This window comes from Natrix helvetica, assembly GCF_964273705.1.
Source record: "Natrix helvetica genome assembly, chromosome: 2".
Lineage (NCBI taxonomy): Eukaryota > Metazoa > Chordata > Lepidosauria > Squamata > Natricidae > Natrix > Natrix helvetica.
In genome coordinates this window covers 2,382,792-2,398,415 of record NC_138552.1, presented here as the reverse complement: position 1 = coordinate 2,398,415, position 15,624 = coordinate 2,382,792, and the positions used below count along the sequence as shown (strand labels likewise).

At 47.6% G+C, this 15,624-nt stretch overlaps 1 protein-coding gene across 1 annotated transcript in view; it reads left to right on the top strand.

The window, feature by feature from the left end:
* UBE2R2 (ubiquitin conjugating enzyme E2 R2) overlaps positions 1-14,192 on the top strand; it is a 61,553-nt gene extending 47,361 nt beyond the window's left edge. The window contains exons 2-5 of the mRNA XM_081940923.1: positions 677-763; positions 5,624-5,721; positions 9,069-9,203; positions 10,966-14,192. Of these exons, the coding sequence (XP_081797049.1) occupies positions 677-763; positions 5,624-5,721; positions 9,069-9,203; positions 10,966-11,194 (549 nt within the window). The 3' untranslated portion in view covers positions 11,195-14,192. The remainder of the gene's footprint in view (positions 1-676; positions 764-5,623; positions 5,722-9,068; positions 9,204-10,965) is intronic.
* The last annotated feature ends 1,432 nt before the right edge of the window (positions 14,193-15,624 follow it).

The window sequence follows — 15,624 nt, the reverse complement described above, 5'->3', positions numbered from 1 at the left end:
GTTGTCCCCTTCCTCTTCCACAAACCCCACTCGCTTCTCCCAGGCTGATCCTGTTGCCTAGTTGATGTATTTTATTGATTACATTTGCTTGCCATCCATCTTCCTGTGAGGCAGTTCTGGGCAGCTTATGACATTAAAAGTGGACAAATCATAAATATATCAATTTCCCTAAGAGTTGGGTGATGAAATGTCTGCAAAAAATAACAGCTAAGGCTGGAGAGGAGCACAATATATACAGAGAGCAAACCCCACTCCCTTCTATACAGTCCCCCTCCTCCTCCCCCTCCTCCCTTATGATGAGCTTACCTAGTTGGGTCATGAAATGTCTGTAAGAAAACAACTATACTCCGAGAGCATCAAGGACCCTACTTAGAGTTCTCCTCATCTCTAAAAATCCCCACTCCCTTTTACACTGATGAGGTTACCTAGTTAGGTCATGAAATGTCTTCCAAGAAAACAATTAAGCTCAGGAGAACCAATGACCCCACAGTCCTCCTCCTCTTCCTCCTCCCTCCTAACATTGATGATGTTCCCTAGTTGGATCATGAAACATCTGCAAGAAAACCACCAGCTCTGAGAGCACCAAGGGCCCCACCGTTCACTCCTGAGCTACAAATCTTCTCTTCTGTTTGTACTTAGTAAATGCTTAACGTGGCTCCCTCTTTCTCTCTTTCAGGCTCATATTAAATTTCCTATAGATTATCCGTATTCACCACCTACCTTCAGATTTCTGACCAAAATGTGGCACCCGAACATTTACGAGGTAGGTTGACTTCAGTGCATGGAGTGTGTGTGTCATTAGACAAAAAAAATCCAACTTTCGTTGCAAAGCCGGAATTCCTGCCCATTTTTAATCCTTTGTGACCCCCAGCCCTTGACTCCCCTCCTTCCACCGCCCTGGAAATGGGATGCGTGGCGACCCAGTAAGATGGAGGCTCCTTTGGAAGTCTTCTGACCCGGCTCCCCAAATATGTCAAACCCTCTGTAGTCGAAGCAATGATTCCTTTATTGGGAGCCCTGGCAAAAAGTTTGCCTCTCACCGCAGGCTAAGAAGTCTGTCCGGCAGGGGAGATGAATAGTTGTATGGCGCATCTACTCATCTTCGCCCCCTGCCTTTGATCCCCAGAGTTAGGGTGGGGCTTCGCTAGCAGCGGTGGCTCTTCCTTCCCAAGGACCGGCCCATAGATGTCCACTGCTGTCCTCTCCTCTGCCATCTGCGCATCCGTGCATCAGGAATTGGGCCCAGCTGTTCCTCCTCTTCCTCGTCAGCCAACTCCAGACCTGGGGGCTGTTGACTCTCCATCTGAGGGCTGACAAGATGGCCCAAGCTCTCTCTGGCTCTCTCTCCGCCACCTCCATTCCCCCCTCGGAGCTCCCAGGTTGCCCTGAGTCCTCCTCCTCCTCCTCCCCTGATTCGGCTACAGGAGGGTCCGGGGGCCAACAGGTCACAACAGGTGCTCCAGAAATTTGGAAAGGAGAAATCCAGAAAAGATCCCTGTGCCGTCCAAGGAGCCAGTTCTGGAATCTCATCCTTAAGAGAAAACCTCTTTAGAGCAGAGGTTGGGAGCTCTGTCCCTGGAAGAACAGGTAATCCTCAACTTATGACCACGATAGAACCCAAACTTTCCTGTTGCTAAGCGTGAGACATTTGTTTGGTGAATTTCGACCCATCTTGCAACCTGTCCTGCCACAGTCTTTAAGTCTTTAAGTGAATCACTGCAGCTGTTAACTTAGTGGCATGGTCGTTAAGCGAATCTGGCCTCCCTCTTTACTTTGCTCGTCAGAAAGTCGCAAAAGGGGAATCACATCACACACACACACACACACACACACACACAGAAACACACACACACACACACCACAGGACACAGCAACGGTCATAAATACGAGTCAGTTGCCAAGCGTCCGAATTTTGATCCTGTAACCGCTATGACGGTCGTAAGTGTTAAAAAACAGTCACAAGTCCCCCCCCCAAATCAAAGTTGTATTTTTTAATATTCTTTATACATAACAGTGCGTGAATGTTGTGGTAACTGGGTAACCTACATTTCAGAACACATAAAACAGAGTCTTCTTCTTCTTCCTAACTATTACGTTTCATTTCCATTGTTTCAGGTTGTTTATACACGTCTTTTATGATCAGCCTTCCTTTCTGAGCAATCTTTCTGTCCTCTTGTATAGCTTAACATGTGAATATATAATCATTATTTTACCCCACTGTTTCCTATCCCTGTTTTAACTTTCCCCCCCACTTTCATATCGCTATGATATTCAAAGACGTGTTTTCCACCTATTTTCTTGTTCATATTTCCTTAGTGAAAGTTCCATCCTTCATTCTTCCATTTTTCAATATCTCCTTATACAGTTTTAGTATCAAATCACAATCATTTTTACATTTAGGGTATTTCTATTCATATTCTTTCCAGTTCTTCAATCCATATAATTCTACTATTAATACACATGTTTAGATTTTTATATATATATTATATATATACATATACATATACATACATACATACATACATACATACATACATACATACATACATATATATGTTTTCGTAGATTTTCACGGGTGTTGGTATGCTGATTTTGTTGTATTCGGGTCTTTTCCCGTGTAAGGTTGAGATATATTATATTTATCCATTGTTAAGTTCTAACTTTCCACTGTTGTTCATGGTTTTATACATATTTAGTAGCACAGTCATTCAAAATCTACTTTTCCTATTCTTCACATCCATTTATATTAAAATATCCTGATATCTATCACGCTGCTAAAATAATAACCCAACCTGCATAGTTCTGGTATTAATACATATTATTGAAATATATTCATAAAAAAATTCTTTTACTCTATTTTCCCTTATCCTTCATCTCTTACCCAACCTCCGAATCTTTAATCTTATTTTCTTTTTAGTTTTCCTAATGTTCCTTTTTTTCAGTGCCTTTCTAACTTTCGACGGTCCCTAAATCAACTGTTGTGAATCTAGGGCTTTCTCAATTCAGTGAAGGGGTGAAGGTCGCTTCTCCAAATGTTCTGGCTGCTGAATTAATTGGCCTCTGCTATATTTTTACAAAATGTCTGTCTCGAATTACACCGTTTTAATTCTACGTGACATTGTTTACTTCGACATTGAACGGTCAGTAAACGATCCGTCGCAAGTTCGAGGGTTAGCCGTGGTTGCCTTTTGGAACTCTGTAGCTTTAGCACGAGAGAGAGAGGGAGAGGGAGGGAGGGAGGGAACGAAGGAGAAAAGGAAGAAGAGAGAAAGAAAGAGAGAGAAAAAGAAGAAAGAAGAGAAAGGAAAAGAAAGGAAAAAGAAAGAGAGGAAGGAAGAAGAGAAACAAAAAAAGAAAGAAATGAGAGAAAGGAAGGAAGGAAGAGAGAAAGAAAGAAGACAGAAAGAAGAGAGAAAAAAGAAGAGAAAGAAAAGAGAAAGAAAAAAGAGAAAGAAAAGAAAAGAGAGAAAGAGAGAAAGAAAGAAAAAAGAGAAAGGAAAAAAGAAAAGAAAAGAGAGAAAGAGAGAAAGAAAGAAGAGAAAGAGGAAAAGAAAGAAAGGAAAAAGAAAGAAGAGAAAGAGGGAAAGAAAGAAAGAAAGAAAGAAAGAAAGAAAGAAAGAAAGAAAGAAAGAAAGAAAGAAAAGAAAGCTCATCCCAGGAAATATCTTTTGAGGGTTATCCTTTAAATTCAGCTGCAGCTGGCAGACTTCAAAGCAAAACGTGGGAATCCTGCCAGCCAGCCAACCACCTGGGGGCTTCCCCCCCCCATCATTGGTAGGGTGGGCTCCCATTCTAGTCTTCTGCTGGCCAGAGGGGGTGGGAGATGGTTGCCTTGGACCTGGGCCAGAGGTGTCAAACTCAAGGGGGGCTGGGGGCTGCTTAAACCTGGAAGCAGGCAAGGAGTGGCCCATGGGGCCTCTGCCAGCGAAAATGCGGCCTGGCAGCGGGCTGCAGGAGCCTGAGCCTCCGTTTTCCCTTGCCTGGCAGAGGGCTAGCAACAGAAGCTGAAAACAAAACAGAAAGGGAGAAATGTTCCCCCTTTTGCATTTGAGCATCCAAGAAGGGAGAGGAAAGGAGAACGGGAAAGAGGCAGGACAAAGGAGGAAAGATGGGAAGAGAGCAAGGAAGGAAAAAAGAAGGAGAGAGAGAAAGGAAGAAGAAAGGAGAGGGAAGGAAGAAGAAGAAGAGGAAAAGACGAGAAGAGAGCAAGGAAGGAAAAATAAGGAAAGGGGGAAGGAAAAAGAAGAAAAGGAAAAGAAAGGAAGAGAGCAAGGAAGGGAAAAGAAGGAAGGAAGGATATAATGAGAGAAAGGGAGGGTCTGATGGAAGTCCTGCCTTAGCATTTGGCCACCACAGGTGCCCCCCCCTGACACAAGTGACGTGGAGCTAGCCACGCCCCCTTGCCCCCCCCCAGGTCAAACACAACCTTGATGCGTGGCCCTCAGTGAAATGAAGTTTGACACCCCTGATCTAGGAGATCCAGCTGGGGCTTCTCGCCAAGAGCTCTGGCTCCCCCTGGTGGAATTATTTGGAGCAAATAAAGTTAATTACTTTGAACTCTGGTGCTGGAAAAGACTCCTGCATTGAGTCCCTTGGACTGCAAGGCCATCCAACCGTTCAGTCCCAGAGGAGATCAATCCTGCTCTTTGGAAGGCCAGATCCTGAAGAGGAAACACAAATCCTTTGGTCCCCTCATGAGAAGGAAGGACTCCCTGGAGAAGAGCCTCATGCTGGGAACAATGGAGGGCAAAAGAAGAAGAAGGGGGCGACAGAGAAGGAGGGGGCTGGATGGAGTCACCGAAGCAGTCGGCCTGAGCTTCAATGGACTCCAGAGGATCATGGTAGAGGACAGGAAGGCCTGGAGGAACGTTGTCCATGGAGCGCAAAGGGTCAGACACAACTTCACAACTAACAACAACAACAAAGTCAATTAAATGTGGGGTTAACGCTGGGGCTCAAAAAAGAGAATTAAGTTTATGTAAGTGTTGAGAAGCCCACATACAGCTACAAAGAACACAACTTGGAGTTAAGGAGAAAACTTCCTAACCGTGAGAACCATTAACCTGTGGAAGAGCTTGCCTTCGGAAGTTATGGATGCTTCATCAGTGGAGGATTTTAAGCAGAGACTGGACAGCCCCTTGTCTGAATTGGTCTCCTGCTTCAGCAGAGGGTTGGACTAGAAGACCTCCACAGCCCCTTCTAACCCTGTTATTCTGATAATTAATCCATGGAATGGCTTGCTTCCAGAAGTTGTGGGTGCTCTGTCACTGTAGCTTTTCAAGACGAGATTGAACAATCATTTTATCCCAGAATGGTACAAGGTCTTCTACTTGAGCAGAGGGCTGGACTAGAAGACCTCCAAGAGCCCCTCCAGCTCTATTCCTACTGAGACTGAAAAGCCACATTGAGTCCTGTAAAGTACTGTAAACCCCAGATGTGTTGGGATGTAGAGCCTGGTGTGTGTGTGTGTTTGTGTAGCAATCTGCGTTCCTTGCTTGAAGTTTGTGCTTGATCTTTAGGGAATAGGCAGAGTTGGGGGTGGATTTTTGTGCGTGGTCTGTTTGCTGCGTAGTTTAACCTCGTTGTCTCTCTTCATACCCACCGTCCACTTTTCTTTCCATAGAATGGGGATGTATGTATTTCAATTCTTCACCCACCTGTAGATGATCCTCAAAGTGGAGAACTGCCATCGGAAAGGTGGAACCCCACCCAGAATGTCAGGTAAGACCCTCCAAGGCTGAGAATTTCTTTCTACCCAACTGTAGTACAGGTAGTCCTCGACTTACGACCACAATCAAGCCCCAAGTTTCAATTTGCTAAGCGAGACAGTTGTTAAGTGAATTTTGCTCCAATTTACAACCTCTCTTGTCACGATTATTAAGCGAATCATTTGCACTTGTTAAGTTAGTGACACGGTTGTTAAATGAATTTAACTTCCCACCCCTTGACTTTGCTTGTCCGATGGTCGCGAAAGGGGATCCCAGGACACCGTAATGGTCATAGATGTGAATCCGTTGCCAATCACCCAAAATTTGATCTCATGGCCATGGGGATGCTACAGTGGTCATAAGTGTGAAAAATGTCTTTAAGTGCTGAAAACGGCCCTGTCAGTTTTTTCAGGGCTGTTGTAACTTCAAATAGTCACTAAATGGACTTTTGTAAGTCGAGGACTACCTGTAGAGTCCAGGGAGGCTCCTCCACCCCACCCACATCCATGCGTGCAGCCCCCTAACCTGCCAGTCAGAAAAATAAGCCCAAATCATCTTTGAAGTTCATCCTGCCCGTCACACCAGGTATAGTCTTCCAATATCTCAGGGGTTGCCACAAAGAAGAGGGAGTCAAACTATTCTCCAAGGCACCTGAGGGTAGAACAAGAAGCAATGGGTGGAAACTAATCAAGGAGAGAAGCAGCTTAGAACTGAGGAGAAATTTCCTGACAGTGAGAACAATTAATCAGTGGAACAGAAATTGCCTCCAGAAGTTGTGAATGCCGCAACACTGGAAGTCTTTAAGAAGATGTTGGATAGCTATTTGTCTGAAACGGTATAGGGTTTCCTGCCTAGGCGGGGGTTGGACTAGAAGACCTCCAAGGTCCCTTCCAACTCTGCTATTGTATTGTATTGTATTGTTAACCCAGGGGTCGGCAGCCCTAAACACTCAAAGAGCCACAAAAGTCCTAACCGGAAGCCGCGCCCCCCCCCCCCCCCCCCCGGTTCAATTCTGAGGCCGACCGGAAGTCTGGTTCCCCCACCATAGAGTCTCCTCCTAGTGCGGCATCCTTTTTCTGCTACCTGTCCTAACCAAAAGCCCTACCAATTGTGGAGCCGACCGGCGACAAGGAGCTGCAGCAGAGGGATGGAAGAGCCCACATGCGGCTCCGGAGCCACACAGGTTGCTGTGCTCAACAAAGAGAGAGAAACCGCAAAGCAGGACAACTGACCCATTTTGCACAGGGCCCTTCTTGGCTAAAGGGGATTGTCACACTGTGCGGGGACTCTTCAGAATGGGGCTCTCAAAACTGGAGCGTGTGAAACGCCATTTTGCAAAACTGATAAAGGATTGCATTTGGACTTAGTCTTACCCTTGAAAAAAGCCAATTTCAGCACGCAGTATAACGGGTAATCCTCAACCTACGACCAGAGTAGAGCCTACAACTATTGTGGCTAAGTGAGACATTTGTTCAGTGAGTCTGGCTTCATTGTATGACCTTTCTTGCCTCCATTGTTAAGTGAATCCCTGCCTTTGTTAAGTTAGTAACCCGGTTGTTAAGTGAGCCAGGCTTCCCCATTGACTTTGCTAGCCAGAAGGTCGCAAAAGGGGATCACACTGCAACTGTCATAAAGATGAGTCATTTGCGAATCCTCTGAATTTTGATCACTTGACCAGGGAGGACCTGCAACCGTCGTAAGTGTGAAAAACGGCTGTAAGTCACTTTTTGCAGTGTCATAACTTTGGTCACTAAATGAACTGTTGTAAGTGGAGAACTATCTGTAATGGGAAAAATAACAAACGGAGGGGGAGAATAATGAAGACACTCCCACCACATCTGCTCATGAGCCTTTTCAAGGAGAACCATCAGAAGGTAGCTTGGATAGCAAGCGAGAAATGCCCGTTTCCCCAGAATTCTGTCTTCAGGCCAGACCAGGAAAAGTGAGAAAGGATGGGGGAAAACACCTCTACGTCTGTCTGTCTGTATGTCCATCAGTCATCCATCCATCCATCCATCCATCCATCTATCTATCTATCTATCAGTCCGTCTGTCTGACTGTCTATCATCTGTCTATCCTCTATCTTTCTATCTATTCTATCTATCTTGGATGCGAGAGGAATATCCCTATTATTAAAACAAAATGCAGTCAGTGGTGGAGAAAAGTTAAAAGTCCTGCATTTAGGCAAGAAAAACGAAATGCACAGGTACAGTATATGTGTCACCTTGCTCAACAGTAGTAACTGTGAGAGGGATCTTGGAGTTCTAGTGGACAACCATTTAAATAGGAGCCAACAGTGTGCAGCAGCTGCCAAAAAAGCCAACGCAGTCCTAGGCTGCATCAACAGAGGGAGAGAATCAAGATCACGTGAAGTTTTGATACCACTTTACAATCTGGTAAGTTTTGATACCACTTGGTAAGGCCACACTTGGAATATTTGCATTCAGTTTGGGTCACCACGATGTAGAAAAGATGTGGAGATTCTAGAAAGAGTGAGGAGAAGAGCAACAAAGAGAATTAGGGGACTGGAGGCTAAAACATATGAAGAACGGTTGCAGGAACTGGGTAGGTCTAGTTTAATAGAAAGAAGGACTAGGGGAGACATGAGAGCATCTTCCAATATTTGAGGGGCTGCCCCAAAGAGAGGGATCCACCTATTCTGCAAAGCACATGAAGGCAGGACAAGAAGCAATGGGTGGAAACTAATGAAGGAGAGAAGCAACCTGGGACTAAGGAGAAACTTCCTAACAGTTAGAACAATTAACCCGTGGAACAGAAGGTGCCTCCAGAAGTTGTGGGAGCTTCATCACTGGAAGCTTTTAAGAAGAGATGGGAGAGCCACTTGTCTGAAATGGTATAGGATCTGCCTGAGCAAGGGGTTGGACTAGAAAACCTCCAAGGCCCCTTCCAACTCCCTTACTCTGTTAATCGATTGATTGATTGATTGATTGATTGATCTATCAGTGGGAGTTGTGAGTGTTCCATCACTGGAGGCAGGACAGCCATTTGTCTTGAAATGGTATATAGGGTCCCCTGCTGGAATGGGGTTGGACTAGAAGATCTCCAAGATCCCTTCCAGTTTCTCCCAAAATAAGACTGATAATAAACCCAATCGGGCTTTTGAGCACATGCACGAAAATAAGCCCTCCCTGAAAATCTTGCAACACAGCAGCAGCCATGAGGTGACCCCCTCGCCGCCTCCTGCACCTTCAAAATAATAAGACCTCCCCGAAAATAAGGCCAAGCGTTTATTTCGGGGGTCAAAGGAAAATAAGGCCCTGTCTTGTTTTGGGGGAAACGCGTTATTCTGCTTCTGTGTGCTGAGCTCTGAGTTCAGTTTCTCCTCCTCTCTTTCCTCAGGACGATCCTACTGAGCGTAATCTCCTTGCTTAATGAGCCCAACACGTTCTCTCCGGCAAACGTGGACGCCTCCGTCATGTTCAGGAAATGGAGGGACAGCAAAGGGAAAGACAAAGAATACGCGGAAATCATCCGGTAAGGCTAAGATGGGAGCGGCTGCTGGAGAAGGGGAGCCCCTTTGATGCCACGGGGCTTTGGGGCTCCCAGAAGCCCCCCACCCACCCCCCCGGTCCCCACTTTTTAGTGCATTTTTTCCCTGTTGGTTCAGATTGTCAGAAACTTTCACAGCTGAGCCGCGTGATCGCCGGAAGCTATTTTTTCTAGCTTTTTAAAGCATTTAAAAATGCTTTAAAAACTAAAAAAAATAGCTGAAAGTGAAAACAAAGTTGGCCACGCCCACCCAGTCACATGACGCCCCCCCCCCCAGCCATGCCCACAGAACCGGGGAGGGGGGAATAGATTTCACCGCTGGCTAGAAGGGAGAGGTGTGTGAAGGGGGGGAAGAGGAAGAGATAAATAAATAAATAAATAAATAAATAAATAAATAAATAAATAAATAAATAAATAAATAAATAAATAAATATTTATTTCTTAGCCGCACCCTCTCCCGAAGGACTCGGGGCGGCGTACAATGAAACATATGAAATAAATATGTGGACAAAACAAACATATAACAGAGACATATACCGAGACACACACAAGGAGGAGGTCGGCTGATGAATAAGAAACGATGATGGCCGTGGAGTCTTTGGTGCCCCTGCGCTTCCTTGTTCCTTTCATGACCCCAGCGACTGGTACTGTAGTTAACGCCCTCAGTGCTAGAAAGCACTGGGGGGCTTCCACCACTGATGATGTTCCCTAGTTGGGTCATGAAACGTCTGCAGGAAAAGAAGGAAGCTCATAAAGCAACAAGGGCCCCATGGTTGCTCTTCCACAAACCCCACACCCTTCTAGCAACCAATGCAGTTGCCTACTTGGGCCAGGAAACAGCTGCAGGAAAACCACCAAGGACGCCACAGTCCTCCTCCTCCTCTCCATAAACTTCACTCTCTTCTAGCACTGATGACGTTACCTAGTTGGGTGATGAAACGTTTGCAAGAAAACCCCCAGGCTCAGAGAGCACCAGGGACCCCTCACTCCAATCCCGAGCTTCAGATATTCTAGAGGAAGAGAAAAATATCCGGGGCAGAGGAGAAACCCTGAGCTTCTCCTCTGAGTTTCTTGACCTCTGTCCTTCCTGCTAGTGAACGGACCCCTCAGTCCAAGGGATTCAGCTCTCCTGATCCGGGGGCACTAATGGCTGCCGGGCAGAACCAGGGAGATCCAGCTCCCTCAAGCCTTTGCCCAGTTGGACCAAAACATGGCTTGGAATGACAAGCGGTCCTCAACTTACGACCACAATGGAGCCCCCAGATTTATGTTGCTAAGTGAGACATGTTCCGTGAGCTCTGCCTCATTTTACGACTTTTCCTGCCTCGGTTGTTAAGTAAATCACTACAGTTGATAAAACCTGATTGTGAAGTGAAGTCAGCTTCTCTCCCGATCGTTGTTCGGGGGATTACTTGATCCTGGGACAGCGCAACCGTCATAAATAGGAGTCAATTGCCAAGCCTCTGGATTTTGATCACATGATCATGGAACTGTTGGAAAGGTCGTAAGTGTGGAAAACAGTCGTAAGTCACTTTTTTCAGTGCCGTTTTAACTCTCAACGGTCACTAAGCCCACTGTTGTAAATCGAGGACTACCTGAATTGTGGATATGGGAAGAGTTGGGTTTAAGCGGCCGGCATCCGTGGGGCAAGGGAGACCTGGGTGTAACGTGTGAGGGGTGGAGGGGGGTGGGCTGGTGAGGAGGCTGACCCTCTCCCTCTCATCACTCCTGCCCTCCCCCCTTGCAGGAAACAAGTGCAGGCCACCAAGGCGGAGGCGGAGAAGGACGGTGTGAAGGTGCCCACCACGCTGGCCGAGTACTGCATCAAAACTAAAGTGCCTTCCAACGACAACAGCTCCGACTTGCTTTACGACGACCTGTACGACGACGACATCGACGACGAAGACGAGGAGGAGGAGGAAGAGGAAGACGCCGATTGTTACGACGATGATGATTCCGGCAACGAGGAGTCGTGACCTGTCCCCTTCTGCCCCTTCTTCCCCCCCTTCCCCCCGCCCGCTCAGCCTCCCAATCGTACTGCCCTGCCAGTTTTGCCAGAGGGGACGCAGGCGGTAAATCCAATGACCATTCAGAAAAAAAGAAGAAGGAAAACAAAACAAAAAAGAGAGATATACCTTCAAAGGGGCGGGCGGGTGGGGCAAAAAAGACCCCAACCGAAACGTGCGTTTCCTGCTTTTCTCCTCTCGTACGGAGTCTCGATTTCGTCCATCCCCTCCATCACTTCCCGGTCCTTTTGGCCTCGTAGCGAGAAAGACCTGCGCGGATGATCTTGGATCGCACTTCCTTTCCCGTCCCATCACTGTGTTTTTGATTTCCCTCCCTCCCCTCCCCTCCTTTTTTTTTTTTTTAAAGAAAAGACAATACCTCCCCCCCCCCCCCTTCCCTGCCTGCCCCTCTTCCCTTCCGGAGAGTTCACAGTACAGCAAAACAGTCTCACTCTGTGTTTAGGTTCTCAAATTAAACCCAGTCTTTCACCAAGAGGTTTTGATGTATTTTAACGCCCGGTGGAGACTGTGGAGGGGTGGAATGACACTCTCCTCCACGAACTTGCGTAGAATCCCCCCCCTTCTTTTCCGGGGCCTTCTTCGCTGCTCCTCATGTGCGCACTTGTTTAGCCTTGTGGTGGTTGGTGCCGATGGTGGTTTTTCTCCTTTTTTGTTATTTTTTTCCTCTCTCCTCCCCCCTCCCCAAGGTGGAGGGCAAAAAATTTCTGTGGTTTTGAACTGGGCCGCTGTCGGACCTGGTGCCAAAAAAGGCCAGCTGTTCCAATTTCCAAGTTTGCTAAGCTCACGTCGGGATGAGGGAGGTGGGTGGGATTAGCAGCTTGACAAGGAGAGCCAAAAACCTCCTGAAGCAGATTGAGGGGGGATTGTCCGAGACCGGGAGCGGTTGTCTTGTGATATGAATCTTCCAATAAACACGACGAAACGCGCACCGTTTTCTTTTCCCGAGTTAAGAGAGGGTTGCATCCAGGGAGTGGCTGCCTCTTTCCCCGATGGCAGAGAGCAGCGCAGTAATACGAGGCCAGGATGGGATCTGGAACACGGCTTCTCTCGGGGAAACCCAGCCACTTTCTGCATCCGGAGGTTTGCAACGGCTGCCTTGCCGCAGACAGGCCTTTCTTGGGAAGAAGTGAGCATCCATGGGGCTGGATAGAGAGAGGCCGGTTGCCCCCAAAGCATTTCGTAAACCGAGGCTCTCCAACCTTGCCAACTTTTGTGGACTTCAACTCCCAGAATCCCTCAGCCAGCATAGCTTAGCTGGCGGAGGGATTCTGGTGAGGCGAGGCCCACAAGTCTTCAAGTTGCCAAGCTTGGACTGAACCCGTCTCAGACCACACCAATGCGGGAGAAAAAAGGGAATAGACTTGTCTCAAAGGAAACGAGGATCGCAGGTTGCAAATTCCAAAAGAGCCAATAGGAAACTGAGTCTTTGGGGCGCATTACTTGTGTCCCTTTCAGGAAGGTAGAGCTGACGCTGTCGGGGCGATGGCTCCTTGGCCATCATGTCCAACTGCTCAGTTGAAGGGTTCTCCATAAGAAGACTTAGTGCTTTGGGGGAATGGCGGTGGGAGGTTCAAGCTTATTTCGGGCAGTGACGGTCTCAAGGGAAACCAGCCAAGGCCCAGTGAGTGTTTCTAGGGTAGCTGCCATGTTAGGCCCCCTCTTCCTCCCCCCAGCCATCAAAGTGCAGGAAAAGATGGCTGGGATGGTCCCAGGCACCCATCAAGGAATCGCGCTTCTCCTTCAAACTCTGGCTTTGCCTTCCCCCTGCCCTGTTTCTGAGCTTGGCCCTCGGGGGCCTCTCGGGATCCTAGCTGGGAAGGGCCCGCTTTGACCCACACTGACCCACAGCTGCCGTTGGGTCTTCTCAGGTTGGTTGCCCTTCAGAACCAGGGATGGTTGCTGCCACTTTCCTCAAAGGCTTTCGGTTTTGCTTCTGGCCCCCTGGGGGAAAGAAGGGGTAACTCTGGGTGGGTCCCTCTGTCGGACAAGGAGGGCTGTTTGGATGACCCCCAATTTGAAACAAAACATTGGAAATGGATGAAAAGAAACGATAGTGGACAGAACAATCGCAATGCGTTAAGAGTCTGGCTTTGGACAATCTTATTTTTTCGTTCCCTCCTGCGAGAGGAACTCGTTACAAACTCTGAAAAAGTGCAGGATGGAGAACAACGGGGAAGCTGTTGCCACGGGCACCCCGAAGGTCAGCCCTGGAATGGGGTCCTCGAGGTGGAGGGAGCGGGTGTCTCTTGTCTGCGCTGGGTCCGGCATTGGCATCCTTGGCTTGAAAGGAGGATGCTGCGTCTTTCAGCTGTCTTGTACTTTGACTGTATTCTCTCCAGTGACTTCTTGTATGCTGACGCTTGGTGGTGTGCGAGGTGCGTTGTTAGGCCTCTGTCCTTCCCTTGGGCTACGTTTTTAGGAGGGGGGGGCTAGGGAATCCCCAGCCGGCCAACCAGGGCTGCCTCTCTGCACCCCCCACCCCTCTGCGGCAGACCTGCGTTCCTCTCTGGCCGAGCAACTTGCTGGTTTCCCCTTTCAGGATCCAACCGATTTTGCTGAGCGTGTGGATTCAAGAGATTGGAGGACAAATGTTTACTTGAGCCATCTCTCCTCTCTTTAACCTTTTTGTCTGCGTTTACATTTTTCTGATTTGAAAAGGAACAAAAAAATAAAATTAAAAATCAGACGCAGTTCCTCACCCTTTTTGAAACCAGGACGGAGCACACTGGAATCCCTTTTGGGTAAAAATTTCAGTGCTGAAATTCTTAAGTATTTCTTTCTTTCGTTCTCTCCTTTGGTTGGTTCAATTCCTTTTAGACCAGGTTAGCAAACGCCAATATTTTTTCTCCCCCTCTTTTGTGTTGTCTCTCTCTCTCTCTCTCCTTTTGGTAATTTAGTTTTGGTTTTTCTGCACATCTGTCTAACTAATAAAATGTGGAATACAGTACCGCTCTTCTTACTGGTTGCATGTTCCAAAGACACGTTGGGTTTGCTGGCCTGCTGAAGTTCTCGAGATGTCGCCGTCTCCAGCAGGGGTGGAAGTCACTTCCGGTTCATAAATGTGAGCGCGCATGTGCATTTTGACTAAAAAAAAAAAAGCCTAAATGGGATGCCATAGAGCCAGGATGGATGGGTGGTGCCACCCAGTGGTGAAATTCAATTTTTTTTACTACTGGTTCTGTGGGTGTGGCTTGGTGGGCGTGGCAGTTGAAAGATACTGCAAAATCCCCATTCCCTCCACATCAGCTGGGACTCAGAAGGCAGAGAATAGACGGGGGCAGGGCCAGCCAGAGGTGGCATTAGCTGGCGCTCTGAACTACTCAAAATTTCTACTACCGGTTCTCCAGAACCTGTCGGAACCTGCTGGATTTCACCCCTGGTCCCACCCGCGATTTCCACTACTGGTTCAGGTGGGCGTGGCTTGATGGGTATGGCAGGGGAAGGATGTCGCAAAATCCCCATTCCCTCCCCACTCGGGCCAGACAGAAGTGGCATTTGGGGGCAGGGCCAGCCAGAAGTGGCATTTGCTGGTTCTCCAAACTACTCAAAATTTCCGCTACCGGTTTTCCAGAACCAGCTGGATTTCACCCCTGGTGACACTCGCGATTTCCACCACTAATTCAGGCGAACTGGAATACCACTCTGGTCTCCAGCCTTGCTTGGCTCCTGCTGCCGATAACGCCAGCTGGGCTCCCTCGGTTCTCTGGGCCCTGCATTGCAAACACCTTGGTTGTATGGGAGCCACCACAAACCACACAAAGAGAGGAACTGTGTGTCTGTGTTTGTGTGTTCATGCAGGCTTGGCTTGCAGTTTTAACGTTCTTCAGGGAGATTTGTTCTGGTTCTCTTCCAATATCTGGGGGCAGTCACAAAGAGGAGGGGGGGGGTTCAACTTATTTTCCAAAGCATCCAAGAGCAGGACAAGGAGCAAAGGATGGAAACTAATCAAGGAGAGAAGCAACCTAAAATTAAGGACAGCATTCCTAACAATGAAAACAATCAGTGGAACAACTTGCCTCTAGAAGTTGTGGGTGCCCCATCACTGGAGGTTTTCAACAAGAGACTCCACAGCCATTTGTGTGGGATAGTGTTTCCTGCCTGAGCAGGGGGTTGGACTAGAAGACCTCCAAGGTCCCTTCCAACTCTAACTCTGTTAACCTTCAGGGTGAAAATGGCAGCCAAGATGCAGGATTGCAGTCATTGCTAACATAACCCCGTTTCAAAAAAAGGTTTGCAGTTTTAAATTGGAATAATTTATCACTGAAGGTCCCTGCTCTGGGTTTGTTTGTTTGTTTTTACAAATATTGTTGGCTTCACAGCTTCCAGCCCTTGGCTCCAAGTCCGTAGTTTTCCGAAACACTCGTTTAACAGAAATTTTA